The sequence below is a fragment of the Athene cunicularia genome (assembly GCF_003259725.1).
Source record: "Athene cunicularia isolate RWA chromosome 2 unlocalized genomic scaffold, athCun1 chr2_part1, whole genome shotgun sequence".
Lineage (NCBI taxonomy): Eukaryota > Metazoa > Chordata > Aves > Strigiformes > Strigidae > Athene > Athene cunicularia.
The window spans coordinates 64,950,568-64,969,005 of record NW_020799095.1 but is presented as its reverse complement, the minus strand read 5'-3'; the positions used below and the strand labels follow the sequence as shown (position 1 = coordinate 64,969,005).

The 18,438-nt window shown below is 39.2% G+C and overlaps 1 protein-coding gene across 5 annotated transcripts in view; it reads right to left on the bottom strand.

The window, feature by feature from the left end:
* PIGN (phosphatidylinositol glycan anchor biosynthesis class N) overlaps nt 1-18,438 on the bottom strand; it is a 106,194-nt gene that overhangs the window by 63,799 nt on the left and 23,957 nt on the right. For all 5 annotated transcript variants that reach the window (XM_026842983.1, XM_026842987.1, XM_026842985.1 and 2 more), the window contains exons 5-8: nt 16,603-16,709; nt 10,559-10,683; nt 9,188-9,318; nt 5,300-5,416 (exon numbers count right to left, since the gene is read on the bottom strand). In XM_026842983.1, the coding sequence (XP_026698784.1) occupies nt 5,300-5,416; nt 9,188-9,318; nt 10,559-10,683; nt 16,603-16,709 (480 nt within the window). The remainder of the gene's footprint in view (nt 1-5,299; nt 5,417-9,187; nt 9,319-10,558; nt 10,684-16,602; nt 16,710-18,438) is intronic.

Genomic DNA, 18,438 nt, shown 5'->3' with positions numbered 1-18,438 from the left:
ATCCATCAGGATAAATTGCTGCCTGCAATTGTGACCCATATCAGCTGAAGAATGTCCAAGGTTTTTATTTTTTTCAGCACAGTATAGAAAGTGATGCATTACCTCCTGTGCTAATTAAAAGTTCTAAACTCAGGTTCAGAGTAAAGGCTGTTAAATCTCCTCAGCAGTTTTTAAAAAAGGTTAACCCAAGGTCCCAAATATCCTGGTACAGAGTGGTACAAACATACTTCATGTCTGCCATAAGCAATACTGGCCAAGAGTGAACTCAGATGAAAAGTTCAATGATTTTGCAATTAGAACAACTACAATGAAGGCAGAGACAGAGTCAAATGTACAAGCTCCTAAAGCTGTGGTGCACCATATGAAAAGCTAGCTGAAAACTGTATTTTCCTGATCTCCCTTAGCCTCTAAGGAAATAAAGAAGAAATTGACTTTTTTGAGGGTAGAGAGTTATTTAAAACCAGACTTAGTAGGGTTTGTTGGGGTTTGTTTTCCATGTCTTCTTTTCCTAATGTTTAAATTTGTTGCCCCCTACCAACAGCAATAATATGAGAGGAAAACAAAAAAAACACACAACAAAAAATCCCACCTCAAACACCCAGAAAAGATGACACACAGCTTGCTTTTTTTTTTTTTAATTAAATTCAAGCTTAAAAGAAATCAGATACACAGTAAAACATGATAGGGGCTGAAACAGACTTGCTGATACAGTACTTAAAATACTGTCAATGACCTACCTAGAGCACATGTCAAATACAGCAGTAAAGATGTTGGGGCCACCTACCCTCAACTTAGGAATCAATGTTAGCAATGGGAGCACAGCCACTTTCCTCAGTACACAGATTTCTACCTGGGCCAGTCACCTCCTTGCTAAGGTTGCTTGCTGAAATAACACCGCAGAAACACCACAGACAGAAGCAGGACACCACCTAGCACCTCAAAACATTGATGTTGTAGCCACATTGCCCAAAAGTATCCTTTAGCTTTATGTGAAGTGGAAGTTTAAATGCACCAGAAACAGGCTTCATGAAAAATGCCCATAAACCATCACTCAACCGCATTTATTTTCTCCAAACAGGCATTCAAATCCTACACCGTACAACCCTTTCTCCAGTTTTCGATGCACACTGTCTGTGCGAGACCCAACACTGTCTCAGCTGAAAACAGCCTGAGGACAGGAAATATCCATATTTGCAGCATTACATGTACCAAACTTATCTTCAGCAATCAGTTCATACCACTGCTAGCTTCAGGGGTTTGAATACAAGTCCGCTGTTATTTGGTCCCAGGAGCACACAGAAGAGCAGCCATGTACCTTAACAGCAGCGAGACATACGGTTACAGCGAGTTCCCATGGCAACAACAGGGGAAGTATTACCATCATTAATCATGAATTGTGTTAAACTTACACTAAAATGAACAACTTTGCTTCTTTTGCTTCCCAGAAAAGGAAATGGGTTTATATTTCTAGAGATATAGACCTGTATTTGTATTACATAAATGCATTGTTTGCTTTTCGTTAAATAACATTTTCCAGTGAAAAATGTTGGAAAATTCTCTACACGCACACTCAGTGTGCTTAAGATAGGAAGAAACTGTAGCTCTGTGTCATGGTTTAACCCCAGCTGGCAATTAAGCACCAAACAGTTGCTCCCTTACTCTCCCCACAGTGGGATAGAGGAGAGGATCAGAAAAAAAAAAAAGTTAAAACTCATGAGTTGAAATAAAGGCAGTTTAATAGCACAGAAAAGGAAGGGAAAATAATACTACTACTAAGATAATGTACAAAACAACTGATGCACAATACAATTGCTCACCACTTGCTGAACGATGCCCAGCCAATCCCCAAGCTGTGGGACACCCCAGCCAGATACCCCCACTTTATATACTGAGCACAACATCATATGGTATGGAATACCGCTTTGGCACATTTGGGTCAGCTGTCCTTGCTGTGTCCCCTCCTCTCAGCCTCTCATGCACCCCCAGCCTCCACTGGCAGGGCAGTGTGAGAAGCTGAAAAGTTCTTGACTTAGTGTAAACCCTGCTTAGCAACAAATAAAACATCAGTGTATAATCACAGGGCAAATAAGGAGGTGATTGGTGATAGTAAACATGGCTCCACTAAGGGCAAATCATGCCTGACAAATGTGGTGGCCTCCAACAATGGGGGTTACAGTGCTGATGGATAAGGGAAGAGCAACTGACATCATCTACCTGGACATCTGAAGCTGTCCCACACACCATCCTTGTCTCTAAATTGGAGAGACGTGGATTTAATAGACAGTGGATAAAGAATTGGCTGGATGGTCACATTAAAAGAGTTGCAGTGAATGGCTCAATGTCCAAGTGGAGACACTTCCAACCCAACTCACTATGATTTTATGATCAACGCTATTCTCATCCTAAATCCAAAACACAGCACTATACCAGCTACTAGGAAGAAAATTAACTTTATTTCAGATGAAACCAGGGCACTCTGCTAGAGAAACACTAGCTTTGTCAAAAGCTTTTACACCTCTGCTTCCCCTACTCAGACATTCCCAAAAGGCAGAGATGAAGACACCTGCCTTGGACCAGGAACCATAAGACACTGAGCCCATGAGCTCCTGAGGACTGGGACACACCTGCAGACCAGCCAGTCTGGGCTGTACTCCTGGGAGTGAGGCACCTGGGGTGTATGTGCTGCCCACATTGATTTATGATTCTTGCTCAGTTTAGGTTTCCAGTACAGTGCTCAGCACAGGTTTCCACCTGCTTGATAGGACTTTTTTCCCCTTTACGCTGCTGTGCTTTTACTGCAGCCTACTGGGCTGACAGATGCGAACAGTCCAGGAAAGCATCGGTTCAAGGACAGGCTGAGGATGAGGCTACATGAATCAAAAAAACCAAAAACAAAACCTCACAGAAGCAAAAGCAGTGAAGGGGTACACTGAGATCCCTCAGTCATGGCAAAGCAGGCTCCAAAACAGGGACCTATATCAGTGAAAACAACTATCCCACATCCTGCTGCAGAAGGCTGTGCCTTCACTTACAAGCTTCTCTGGACTTGTGCCCAAGACCATCCACAGCATGTGCTGAGGAGCAGAAAAGCAGCTCTATATTCTCTTTCTTTCTGAAGAATGGTCAAGCCAATGGCCAAACGGGTAATACTACATGTCCACAGGATGCAGGGCTGCCATCACAAATGTTTCCAAGGTGATTGCATGGCCAGGCCTGAGGGAAGGCAGGGCACAGGTGAAGGGACTGAGAAGGCTGTCATCCCAGAGCACACACTGTGCCCTTCCAGCCGTATAAGAAGTGCCTTAAACTTTCTATCACAGATCAGAAACAGTAAGTCCTGCCTGTTGGCACTGCCTCTGGGGGTATTGACCCTCAATGTCAATGATAAGAGAGAAAATTGACTAAGCTGCTTACAGCCTACTTGTACTGAACAGAGCATAAGAAGTTGGTCAGCATTAGAAATATTCTGCTGTTTCCATGAACTCTTAACTCAGAGAAATTAGGAAGGGTTGTCAATAGATGCAAGAACTTGAACACTGGTGCATGCAATCACAAATGCAAGTCGGACACCGGCATACATCAGTGACACTGCAATTTTGAAAACATTCTCCTCTCCTGAACACAGTCTCAGCTGCATTTGTACGAAGGAGGAAAGGCAAATTCAGAACTTTTCAAGAGACCTCTTTTAATCATCTTTCTTTTCATATGTTGTCTTTGTGTAGCTGAACTGTATTGACTCAAAAGTGCAAAGTTCCAATTCAACAAGTTTTTTCTGTACTTTTAAGGAATATAGACTACTAGAAGCTATAATGTAGCACCATAGAGAAAATAGTTGCTTTTTAAGAAGATACTTATTACTCAAATAGAGATTCAAATTCCCAAGATACTCAGAGAGATTCAACTCTCCTGGCAATTAAGAACCTGTAAAGATAGTGTCTAAACAGACCAACAACATGCTCACCAGCTGGAAAGCTGCAGAGCAAGTCCAGAACAAAGGGAGGAGTTTCTGATGTTTGCTTTGGGGTGTTTTGTTTTTTGTCTGGTTGTTAGTTCGGGCTTTTTTTAAATCATCAGAAGGAAAATATGAAGCAGGCACCGCAGGGTGCAGACATATTCCCTCCTTTAAGAAAATATACATTTGATAATGGATGACAGCCAAAAGGCTTTCCCTACTGTGTACCTGGAAGTCAGCTCAATACTCACTTTTTTTGAAATGCTCTCGCACCATTTTTATCATTACTTGAAGTCAAACACTAAGGTTTGTACTAAAGCTGGTGAGAATCAAGGAAACTGACAGCTGTAAAAATCAACTATTACAGATCAGCCCTTAGAGACATCAAGTGTCCTTAGAAATCTAGCAGATCAGCCATCACAGACACCAAAATCAGTTGATTTTACTGTTTTATATTTTTTATTCTACAAATCATTTTCAATTTTATTAGAGATGTCACAGTTTTATAGCAGCAGTTAATCCCAAAGAGTGAACGTTAGCATGGTCTGTATCTGAGAAGTCCTGTTTGTTACCTTCTCAAGAGCAGGGTTGAAGTAATTTTTGCCTATTTTCTCTTCTCTAGTGTAGTTTGACAAACAATTCAGTAAAGTCACTACCTCATTGATAGTGAGTAACAACGTGAGAGATTCAAGGCATCTTATGAAACAGAGCAGGCTACAAGAATGGGGCACATGAAAGAAGAGCTTGCATAATTTGATCACACATAGTTCTAGAAATCCACTGATATTTCAGAAACCCAGTATTTGTTACACTATATATTTGAAATACTAAAAATTATTTTTTTAAAACTTTACTCTTCTTAAATAAATTACAAAGGGGGAAAACAACAGTAAAGAGTCATATTTTTTCATTGAGAAAGACTTTACATTTCCACAACAGCTACAAGGATGCAACCGAGACAAGACAGCCCCTGGAAAGTCCCCAGGGTTGTACTGTGAAGCTAGAAAAGTCTTAGGACATGCCAACTTCTTATGTTTCTGTACAAATACCTTTTAACCCCTGGGAGTCTTCCTAAGAATTAAGTCTCCTCTGGAACTAAATTTTAGGAGTGTGAGTAGCCTCCTGTACCCACAAAGTCCTCAATTCCATGATTAGAAAAGAAAACTGACTCTTGATATTATCTAGCTAATTTTGCAATATCCTCCATGTCACCTTTTCTTTCCACACCACACAAAAAAAGTCATATTTACTGTAATGGAACAGAAGTCAGTGAAGATCAACAGGTGTGATGATAAAACATCTCCCTTTCCACCAAAATCTTGCACCTAAGTTTTATGTTTTACCTACCTTGCAAAAAATTGTCTTCAAAGAACTGGGATGTGACTTTCTGTGGATAATTCACCCCGGCACCCCAAACAATCAGTGGTGTTAAAGTTTCTGAGGGATGACCAGCTCCATGAGTTCCTAAGATAAACCAAACCAAAAAAAGTATAAAAATTTTTAGACACACGGTATAAAAACAAACAAAACCTATATATGCATTGCACACATGTACTAAGTTCTTGTTGCAGTATACATACTAAAATCCTGTTACAGGTAATCTATTTCAGCTTCACAGCTTATTTGTATATCACTAACAATGAAGGCTAAATTCAAGTTGCAAGTTGGGCAATCAGTACCACTTAAGTCAAGCCTATCAAGATATAATGGCATATTAAAAACCGCAAACTGTTAACATACAGAAACTAAAGCCAAAGTATTTGAAAGCCTCAAGGTGTAGTGGAGTTACCTGCTCAAAACATGTGCCTATCCTGAGCATCCCCTGGAAACCACGGATGGCTGATCTGTGTAAAATTAGGTGTTTGCCCAAAAAATCATATAGAACTGAGCTCTGAACCCCAAATAAAGATTAGACTTCCATCTCAAAACCAGGAGACAATATGCACTGCAACTGTTATCACTGCCCCAGTGATAGAAGTTCATTTTTAAGGTTTTAAAGCCTGGTAGCAGACTCAAAAATTGATAAAACATTACTTTGTTACCATAGATCAGGCACCAAAAGGAGGAAGCTTTGAAACTGTGACACCTCAACAGAAGCTGTACTGAAGCAGATGTTAAAATGTTAATCATTGAACTCTGTGGGTGAGGTACCACAGCAATGATATAACCCAGTCTCAAAGGGAATGTCATTGTTACACAAACTCTATGCTGGTCACTGCATGGTCTACAAGATTATAAACTTTCCTTGCATCTGTAGACATACACTCTTCCCTCTGTGTGTGTATATATATATATTTTAAGAATTATGAAGGATAGAGAATAACACATTGCTTTAGGGAGAGCTTTTTTTTTAAAAAAAAAAACAACCAACCATTATAAAATTGGGTATGAAATTGGGAATAGCATTGAGGCTGTACAACAATCATCATGGCAGAGCTGAAGAGACAGCCTTGCTTCTTTTAAACTGTCCTAAACTTAACATACAAGTTTGGGAGTAAGATTTCAGATGTTCAGAAATCTCTTGAAAGGCACTATCTGGGCTCAAAAGCAGTAACAAGTGCTCTTTGCCAGAGCCTGGGACAAAAGCAGATAGAGAGAGTGCTTCCTCCACCTTCCAGACATCAGTTATTTCTTTTTATTACAGAAGGAAAGTACAAATTTTGGTGAGCTTTCATTTTAGTGTAGTCACCAGCACCATCAGCATTTTACTGAGACTGTCTCCATGAATACTTCAAGGCAGATAAAGCTGAGAGAGGCAGCTGTACCCACCCTCCTCCTGTTATAAAAAACAGATTTCAGCCTGATCTGAATTATAATGGGGGGGAATCTGATTTTCAGCTGGGTGAGTTCCCGGCTCTACACCTCAGCAACATCCAAATAGGGGAAAGGGCAGGAAAGGCTGCTGTTCTTTAGTTTTCTGTTGTCTGGTTAAGTGTACCACATAGCAGTACTTGTGTTACTGTGTGGTACAGGATGGCAGCAGGTAGAGGTGGACAACATGGGGGACCACCCATGCTGGTGGTCAGCAGTTCCACCTGAGATCTGCTTAAAGCAAAATCATAGAGTCAGACTGAGAAAGCAAGTGATTTTATTGGTCTTTGCCACCAACCACAGTTTCTTTCATTATGTCAAGTTCAGAACATGTTCTCTTCCCTAATAGGTACCCCACTGCCCTATGAATTTTTCATTTAAAACTGGTGCATATATCATTCTGCAAACAACCACTGAAAGACTGCAGCAGTTGCTGATACTACAAGCTCAAATAAAAAGCTACTGAACTAGCCTTCAGACCTTGGGCTATGGGCCTGAGCATCATCTCTGGGTTTGCTCTTGGACTCAGTAATGTCAGTTTCAACGTTATTAAGACTTCTGGCAGAAGATTAAACTTTTTCTTCAAGACAAGAGATGACAGAAAACTATGACAGACCAGTGCTTCTCAAAGCCTGAAGAGTTACTCCTATCACTTTTTATTTCCCCTTCAAACGATTTAGAACATAATGAGAACACACCAACAGCACACTCTGTCAGTAAGGAAGGCCAACAGCACCCCAGGAGCTGGTCTAGGAAAGGGATTATCCTGCTCTACTCAGTACCTGTGAGACAATCTTTAAACACTGGATCCAGTTTTGGGCACCTCCAGTACAAGAAAGACTTCAACCATCTGAAATCATCTCAGTGGGGAACCCCCAAATTGGTCAGGGGAGCACTTTTCCTATGAGGAGAGGCTGAGGGACTGGGACCTGTTCAGCCTGGAGAAGAAATGGCTTTCGGGCAGTCTTAACAGAACATCCTGCCTGTACCCCACTGTGAAGGGGTTTGAGAGAATGGAGCCAGGATCTCACTGCAGTGTATGGTGGGAGGATGAGAGAGAAGAGGCATAAGTTGAAACAAAGGAGGTTCAGATTGCAGATAAAGAAAACCTCTTCCCCTCCGTGAATGCAGGCAAGCAGCGGAACGTCGTGTAAGTTCCATCCTTTGAGGTTGTAAAGGCCTGGCTAGATAAAGCTCAAGCAACTGTGTCTGATCCCAAAGTTAATCCTGTTTTGAGTAGGTGGCTGGACCTCCTGAGGCCCCTATGATTATACACCACATATAAATAAAATATATGAACCTCCCTTATAAAAAATTATCAAGTGATTTATTGAAACAGACAAAAAAATATATGCCACAATTAAAATTTTATTGTGTCAGTCAGCTTAACAGTAAATAATATTCAAAACAGACTATTTTGCAAATGAGCAGATCGTAATCAGGCTCATTTTGAATAGGCAGGCAAGTATTTTTGTCATCTCTGATGACAGAAAAAGTCTGCATCCCTTCCATTTAAAAAGTTTAGGATTCCACATACAGAGTAAGATGCTGAATTTTGCCAAGACCGCAACTGAAGCATCCTTGGTTCAAAAGTGTCACAGTTAGGATGTGATACTGCACACACACAGAGTATTGGAAGAGAGATTTATCACTTTCATTGGCTGCACACCAGGACAGGAGCGTTCTTAAAATTCTTGAAATAAACAGAGAAAAGAAAAAAAAAACCATCTAAACGAGTTCACCACCATAAACTCCTCATCTGCCCTTAATCTTGTTATGGCAAAACTGTCTCAAGTCATTTGGCCACTGTGGTCATGCCCTTCAGAAGTGGCCTCTGTGAGTTCCAGCCTGGTCACCACCTGCTGCACTCTCATTTCTGTACACTCAGCTGCTCCACATAGTCTCCAGCACCAGCCTCCTCTATAATGATCACACAGCAGTCCCATCCCTTTCTGCTGTGGCTAAAAGGTGAAACCAAGCAACATTATATCCTCCAAAAAGTTTTTCAACAGCTCCTGAACAGATCTGCCACCTTTTCCAGGTGCCACAGAGCACCAAAGTGAAAACTGTATCTCCCACATGGGTGGGAACAAGACCAGTCTTGCTGTTGGCAGCCAAATAACACCATCTCCTCCTGCCTGCGCTAGTTTTCTGGAGGGAAGCTCTAACAGAACTGGTATTCAGGTCTTTTTATTCCTACTAGCAGCCACTAAGAGAGTTAAACTTTACCTTATTAATTTTCTTTTTTCTGTCCAGATATGCAACAGCTGTCACAGGGCTGATGAGGGCCCCTGCAGACAATTAACCATTTCCTGATTTGCACGGGTTTCCTATACAAGCAACACTTAAGATACCAGGTCTCTTGAGCCTCTAATGGGACAGTTACTCATAAACTCAGCTGACTCAATGTTTAAAAAGACTCACCCCAATCTGTCATTCCATGGTCAGAAGTTAGAATAAATGCAGTTTTCCCATCATTTCCATAGAAATTGTCAATCATCAAAGCTATTTCTTTTACACCCTCATCAACTTTTTTAATATTCTCCTTGTATTCCCTAGAAAAATAAGAAAAAAAAATGTTTTCAGATTTGAGGTGTCTTTCACATTTGGTATAAAGCAAGTTATCCATGGTCATAATACCCAGTCCTTTGATTAGACAGCCTTATCCTCTACAAAACCTCAAACTAACAAAAGGCATCCTAGATGTAAAAATCTCTCCTCCTCTAAGTCTTACCTGAGATACTAAATTTTCACAGCACAGTTAGAAGATTCCTGAGACTACAGACTCAAATGCATATTTATTTATATTTTAAATCTTATCTATCCTTGATTGAAGACTATAATTTAACCACCCACAGCTATTGAGAATGCCAAAACTAAGGATTTCTGGAAAACTCTACCTTAAGTTGTAAGTTTCAGAAATTTCTTTACAGCAGTAACTAAACAACAAAAAGATCTCAGCATGCAGGGACTGTTTTGAGATGATTCACACATCAGCACAGATCCCAGAGTTTTGTGGAACAGAGGCTAAACCAAAATTTGTATATTTTTAGAAAAAGTAACCATAATTAACTTTCAGCCAACTAATTTTCTATTTGCTGGTATTGCTAAAGTCAATTTTAAAACTCTATCTTCAAAAAATCATAATAAAAAGAGACATAGACCAAGTATGAACTTTGGAATTATGTAGGAAATAAGAGCAAGGGGTTTGAAAGTATGCAAGGATCAAGAGAAAGACATAATATCCTTATCCATAAATACATTCAAAGCACATGAGGAAACGAAAATAAAGTTCTCAAATAACACATTTCAGGATGAACTGGTGATGAGTACTGTTAATCAAAACTCTTCTCTTTGTCCTAAGAAAATCTAAAACAATTCTGGAATTTGCAGCCATTATTTCTAAAATTACTGTTGTGTATAAATTCAACCATACCACTTTGGCCACAGGGAATCTGAGAACTGTTTCCATTTTATATCTAAAACTGCAATTTCCTACATATCCTCTAGATTATGTGTTGACTACAACTAAGATGATCTGCTAAGAATCAGACTGGACTACAGGAGTATAACCAGGCATGCTGTATGCAGCAAAAATCCGCCACTTCTCAGAGAAGACCTTAAAAAAACCCTCCACAAAATTCAGAATGTAAGTAACCATGGTGACATGTATGACCTACTTTAGAAACCCTCAAGACTACAAATCTTGTTTCAGGCTTGATAAATAGCACTGTTAAAAAGTTATTGTATGCATTTAAAACTACAATAAAGATATGCTTAAAATCTCTCAATTACCTTGAGTTTGGCCGATGAGCATGTCCATTTGTGTCTATGCCTAGCAAATGCAGGAACAGAATCACTTTGTCTTCATTCAGTGCAGAGAACAATGTTTGATTACTTCTGGAAGAATTAAAGAAGCTCTGTATGGAATAAGCCATTAAGATATTAATCCGAGTACAATGGAAAAAGATGATAGGCAGCCTATCAAAACTAAACTGCAGCTGTTTTCATGTCAAAACACTAGCAGTTATTAGAGTTATAAAAGAGAAAAATTAATTACTTCCCAATTTACTTGAAGGATAACTACCATCAGTATAGTCAGCCCACAGTTTCAGCTTATCTAAGGCAACACTCCTCAAAGCTGGGGGGGGTCTTTGTTGTTTGGGGTTTTGTTTTGGGGTTTTTTGGTTTGTTTTGTTTGGCCTTTTGAGTTTCTTTAGGAAGAAATACCAGATCCCTGCTTTGGCTCCTGTATAATCTCAACGATGAACCATGCCTAAGCACCACTTATGGCTTTAAATTTCCATTGATTTATTGATTTCAAGCTGGAAGGAAAGGTCTGAAATATTCTTGCTTTGGAAGCAGGTTCTGCAGAACTGAGATACTAAGCTACAACTTGTTTGCAGAAACTAAATTAAAACACAACAAAACAAGACATGCTTTGCAAATACCTGAACTAAATAATATACTTCTGCTTGCACATGTCCTACTTCAGCATCCCTGAAGCAGATGTCAGGGGGGATTTTTCCCTCAGATTGAATGAGTCTTGAGATGGCTCATATGGTCACATTACAGCAATGCAAAATGCAGGCAGACAGCTATTCCAACATGATCCCCTTAGTAACAGCACTGCCCAAGGAAACAAAGCTGGGTAGGGTTTTAGTTCAAAGAGCATCCAAGAGAACCTTTCAGTACACTAATATAAACAAAAGTATCTTTGAATTTCAAACAAGACTCCAGGTAAAATGCTGGTAGAGCCAGTGAACCATTTTAGCACTCCACCACACACCTGTGACAGTGGTGGAGCTCTTAAAAACTAAAGTTCACACCTTGTGTAAACACAAGACACTGTACCCAGAGGAAGACCAAACTGGCAGCAAGAGTATCATAGTATGCCATGTCAGGAAACCACAGCAGTAAGCAATATCACCTTTTTTTCTCCCTGAATATCCACAAGCCACATGGACTAATATTTGCATGCTCTCAGCTTCAGCTCTTGTCCAAACAAAATCATGACCAAAGTCCAGAGATATTTTAAATAAAGACACAAGAACAAAATCTGATTACATTCCATAGCAATATAATTATTTTTTTAATGGAGATTTCCATTTCTCACAGGGGTCCATCTATCCGCACATATTTGACCACAGACTGAAGAAGCTTTCCAGAGCACACTAGTAATTTGCACTATATAGTATAATTCTGTTTTCTTATTTTTAATTAAATAGGAAAAAACATACCAAAACAAACAGGAAACTCTGAAAATTAAATCCTAAAATGTAGATCCGTATTAGAAAGCAGGTATTTTTCTATCACAGACTGATTAAGCAAAAGAAGCCACTGTGAGGAAGGCAGGGCCTGAGCTTCCCTCCCACCAGACAAGTCCCCATGACGTTCCAAAACCACCCCACTCTCCCAGCCCCAGACACCTTGTAACTCAGAGCAGGAGCAGCCAGCAGAGCTTGCCCAACCTCTGCCTAAATAAGAAGGAGATGACAAAAGGAAGATGAGTGTAACCTAAGATGTGGCATCTTTTCTCAGAGCAAATACCAAACTTTGTCTGATGGAACATTTTTTTAAAAATAGTATACTGAAAAAAAACAAATTAGGAAGTTCACCACAAGGAGTTCCTTAGTCTGATAAAGGTGGTGAGTTGGTAAGCAGGACACCAAACAGTAGGGGCAAAACCCACTTCACCCTGCGCTGGTGGTTGCTGAACTGTTTGCCCAGCACTATCCTTGTATCTCTTTGTAGCCTGCTAAAGGCCTTTTTTTGGTACTCAATATTCACAGAACTTGAGGCCTACCACCACTCAACACCCGTTTCCAAGCCACCATTATATGTTAACTATCTGTCTCTTTTTTTCTGTTGTTTCCCTTTGATTTGCTTTATTCAGTAATACTACCTCCCTTGTATACTTAAGCCAAATGACATCAAGAAGTTTCAGGGATGGGAGTAAACAACAAAGTGCTGCGAGAACTCAGTTTCTCCAGTCTCAAGAAAAGGCACCTAAGGATGGATCTCACTGCTGTCTACAACCATCTACTGGGAGGGTGAAGACAAGATTGTGCCATACTGCTCAGAGCTTGGTGATGGGAAAAGGGGAAACTCACAATTTGAAATGTGGGAAATTCCAGTAAGATAAAAAGAATTTTAAAAATTATTTTTTAAAACATAACTATAGCTAGATAGTGGAACAGGTCAAGAGGCTGTTGAATTTCTGCCCTTGAAGGTGCTCACAACTTGACTGGGCAAGGCCTGAGCAGCCTGCTCTAACTGGACCTCCTTCACACAGGGAGTTGGAATTGACCACTACAGCTTGCTTCCAAGCTGTTTCTTCTAGGATTCTGGCAAATTTTCTACGATTTTCAAGTAACTAACAATAAATAATGCCCTGGCTACAACTCATATGCAATTTAGTAAGATCAGCATTAAGTTTCCTGTTAAAACATTCAGAGTAAACTGTACAGTTAATTATAATGTAATTTTCATTTAGTATTACAAGACAAGTTTGATTACAACTATGTGAAATCTTTTAGCATCATATCCCTCCTTGGGTAGGAGAAAGCAAAGAATTAAAAAAAAATATCCAGGAAATCTAGCAAATACATGATTTACTGATGTCTGAACAAAATATGGACTCCGTAAATGTTTAACATAAGTTGTTGGGGACTGTTTGCTCCCCCAGAGCCCTCCAGGGAAGTATGATCCTTTAATAGAGCTGAAAAACTCTTGTTGACAGCATGGATGGATGGAGAAAAAGAGACCAAACAAACTATCTCCTTTCACAAAGCTCCTTCATACATAAATCCAGGACAAGTTAATTAAAATGGCTGATTAAAACTGTGCACACTGTTTTGTGCTGATGCTAGAGTTTAAACAGTTACATCAGTTTTTTAGATGTAAAATGAACACAGAAGGGTAGGTTAAACATATAAGACAGGTTTGTATCAGTTGAGCATGCTCATGCACAAGACTCCTACACATTTAAAATAAATTTCAACCATCGTACTGCTATTTAAAGCAGAGCTATCTGTATTGAAATCCACCGGCAAAAATCAACATCAGGTCATGACACTGCAGAGCTTCAAAATTTAACGTCATTAAGTTCTAGACTCCAGCTCCCACCCTACACAGAAGGGACAGACTGAAGGCTTGGTGTGGCCTTCTTCCAGCAGAAAAAGGCCAAAGGAACAATGAAGTACTGTGCTCAAAATGAGAAAAAGGAGAAAAAAAAAAAGTAAAGAAAGAAAGAAATGTTTGCCATTTGCACCTACATGTCCATTTAAGTCAGGAGACATCAACTGAATATCTTGAGCATATCCTACCCTGTGGTCATAATAAATTGTGGTTAGATCATTACTGGGACTCATCTCCAAGACTGATGAAGGTCCGGGAATTTTTTTCATTTTACCGTAAAAAAAAAAGAGTTTAATCTTATAAAACCGTTTTCCACAAAATACTTAAAAAAAAAGAAATTCATTAAAAAGATTATTATTTTTTTCCTGTTAGTTAACCTAGACTCACAGGACTTTGCTCCCTAATTTTTCTTTAGCACAGGCTCAAGCTACGATTTAGGTAGTGGTTATTTAACTGAGAATCAATGGGCCACATCACGCTAAATTATATTCAGTCCTTTAATTATTTTTGAAGGCTTCTTAAAAAAAAAAACAAACAAACAACTACCACCCAAATCCCAGGAAGAGAAAACCCACAATCAACTCCATACCTATTTGGACCTCCAAGCCACTCCCAAGTTATTACCAAGCATTAAAATGATAAAATTTTAACACAGATGCAGATAAAAACCCCATCCAGTCTAGTCTATACTCAGTTTTCTCTGTCCCAAGAAAAGGCTAGAATCACCTTGTACCACAAGCAAACATGACAGGAACTATCAAGTATCATACATTTTTTCCTCCACTCATGATTTAAGCAATCTGCTTCGGATTTATACAAATAAAAATGAGTCAGACTTTCATATTTCCTGACCAACTGTGTTACTGTTAGTTATTGCTTTTTAAGAGAACAAGCAATTTCAGGGTGACAGCATTAGTAGCCCTAACATTAGCTAACCATTCTCCATTTTATCCCCATCTTTTTTGGGGCAGAGGCAGCCACAAGTGGCCCTTGTGATGCTTGGGACCTGCTGACTACACAGTAGAGAGGGAGTGCACATTAGTGTCTTCAACTTCCTAAAGAGGCAGAAATTCAGGGACCACCTTGCCCAACATAAGAGTTAAAAGCTATGTTGCTAAATGAGATAAAAAACGTAGGCAAAGAATTTAGGTATCAGCAAATTGTCATTGTTACTTATATATAATCTCACTAGCATAGCTGAATTGTTTGAGTTATAATAGCAGAGTGACCTCAGTTTCAGTCAGCCTCAAGTTTCACGTTTCTGAAACAATCACTGATGTGTAATTGAAGAGATTATTAATGAAATTAGTGTTTTACATTAGTCAGGTCCTATCCATTCACAGTATGAAATTTAGATGGGCAAAAGTAAGTCTTAAAATAATGGTGCTGGTTCCAAGGAAAAAGTAATGATTAATAACATATATATTAAACATATCACAGTTTGAAAGAAGACGTGTCATTAAGTGTTTTGAAGAAAAAGAAAGGTAGTACCACCCTCACATACTTGTGCAGCTCCAAATGACAACAGGGTGCAACTTTAAGACAACAGCTATTCAAGTGTAATTGACAGTCTAATTTGATTTGTATTATTCATATGCATTACAACACGCAACTTGGCACAAGTGCATATTCAGGGAAAGAATGGCCATTTGAAAAACATCTTTTCACCTGCAAACTCAGAAAATCACTTCCTTTGATAATTAGTGAACTAAAATGAAATTTTCCAGTCTGTGTTGCTGTTCAAAGCAAAACTGCCCTTGGCTCTCTAATATAGATGCTGATTTGGTTTACTGATTTATTTGGCTTTATTTTTGGGTTGATTTGATTTATTTACCATAGAGATCTTGTAGAAGAAGTTTTATTAAGTCTTAAACTCCATAAGCATTGTTGCAAGATCCAGTAAGTAACTAACCTAATTGCTGCACTGATACAGATATTTTTACACCAAAACCCACTAGCAGTATTTCTTAATCCAGGACAAGTGAGGTAACATGGAATAACATGAATATATAAATTAATGAATAATCAGAAAATACGTGCCTTGGACTATTAATACCTACAGTGACAGCGTCACAGAAAACAACAGTCATGAACCAGAACCATCCCAAGTCAGCTGAGCAGAGCACCACCTGAACAAGTCACACTGCTTCAGAGCCTAAACTGCCTCTGCTCCCCCTTACTGCCCCACCCCCCCGCCCCCCCAATGGCGACTCTCTGGCAATCACAGCATGGCATGAACCACAGTAGATAATCAGGAGCCAGCTACTTGCATCAGAACAAGCCACACTGTATATTACAGTGGGTATAAGCCTGACAAAAACTAACTCAATAATACTGTTAATTTCTTTCTCATAATGAAGACTCACCATTTCTGCCATGGCATAAAATCCTTAACTAATCACATTCAAGGCTTTAAAGTGTCTGTAGTACTCTAAAATAGGCTTCAGATTATATGAAAATTTAAGACAAAGTCAAGAATGTTTTTAAAGGGTCCTTTTACTAGTGTTAGGTTTTTCCTATTAACATCGAATGACAAATACTTCCTCTAAACTTCCATTACACTAGTCACGATAATCAATTCAAGCAATTTTGACTCCAAGCAATAGGTCTTTCAAAAATTTCTTACTTTCTATTTCTGCAAAATTAACATCCAGCTGTGCTTTTTATACACAGGTATCATTAAAAGATTCTCTGCTCACCTTAACATGATCAAAAACCCACATGTCAAGCTCGGCTGCATCTTGTGCTCCGAAGTCTTCACTTTCTGCCGTGTAACAAAATGTATAAACGTGATCTCCAGTAGCACCTGCAAAAACAATGTAGATGGAATAGGAGACAAAGGGAAGTTTTCTTCCTTTTCTCATAGTCAAAAATATATTAATATTAATGAATAGAAGAAAAAACCTATCAAAATGACAACCCTGAGAGAAGTCAAAAAAGTTTTCTCCTTATTTTAAACCTCCCCATAATTTATGGTTTTTTGGTGTCTGGATAGCATTTTAACTCATTATCTTATCAGCATCTCAGAGGAATGAGGAGAAATGTTATTCAGTATGCTCAGGTGAGGAAATAAAAGTATGAAAAAGCAGATAAGAGTAGAACAAATCCTAGCTAAAGCAAATTAAACAGAATTTATTTTTGAAACAGGGATTTCACTAACAGAGAAAGCTACACATTAAGAGCCTTCTTCAAAGGCACATTTTTTTGGGGGGGGTGAGGGATTGTTAAAGAAAATGTACTTAGCTTTTGGTTGTTAAACTGGATCTTACAAGACAATGCCTCACCAATGAGGCCTTTTACACAGGAAATATCATATATCACATATAAGGAAGGCCACAGGAGGGATGTACTTAGTTACTGTACATCAATACTAGGAGGCAACTTTTAATTTAGTATTAAAAGCCAAGTGGACAACTTCAAAAATACAATATTGAAAGTCTGTATCTTTAAAACGGATTCAAACTATAAAAGGGAGAACTAGTGGACTATATTCAGGCATAAAATACAACATGAGGGCCGCAGAAGTGAAAACACAGCATCTGGATAATTTCATTATGTATTCACTATCAAGAGAGAAAAGCACAGAAGGGGGGGGGGAAGGAAAAGATGAAGACCTAAAAGAAAGTAAACTTCTGAAGTCCTGGAAAGATCTGAAGTTAGGTGGGGTTTAATGAAATAATTCAGTCAATGGCTGAGCTGTTACAGCTCAGGGATGCTATTTCTACTGTGACTACGTAAACTCCCAGAAGGGAAAGTGTTCTTCAATCAGTTGATGGCCAGAGAGAATATAACCAATTTACTGGATGTCACAATTATATCATGTAGTTTTGTAAGCTTCCAGGCTTGTGAATGAACTAACATCCCAGTGTAAGTGAGCTGTTTAACCAAGACTATGTCCAAACCCACAGAAGGGATGCAGGTATTTCAGGCCAGGAAGATGAAAGCTGGCACAGATCTTCTGGTGCAGCTCCCCCCTGCCCCACAGGAGATGTACTACTACTACTTATAACCCAGAACACTCGCTGCAGTTCTCACAGTCTAAAAGAAAATGAAGAAAATACTCCCAGGCATTAAAAAGTGAATTCAGGAGTTCCAATTGGTGGATGAGTTCAAAAGAAGAAATAAGCCCCGGCCATCAGTATCAGGATGACTGATGGTCTAAAAGGGTAGACTGCTGTACTGTTTTTCCACAGTGTCACAGCAAACACAAGACCCGTCTTTGAGAGGTGCCATGCCAAAGAAGCCAAATAAAAGCATGCAGTTTGCAGACTGAGCAAAGGAACACATCTACTAGCCATTTCTAATGTCTACCAGAACAAAAAACCCACCCACCCGACACTGCATTGCCATAAAGAGAAACAGTGGCAAAATGAAGTCATACTCGGAAAGTTTTGGAGTGCTTACACACCTTATAAAATAATTGATTGGGTTTTGTTAAAATAAGAAACCCTACTATGCAAAATGGTACAAAATATTACCCTATTTCTTTTGTTTAAGAGTTTGCAAGCAACACTAAGCCCAATACTTCCTCTGAG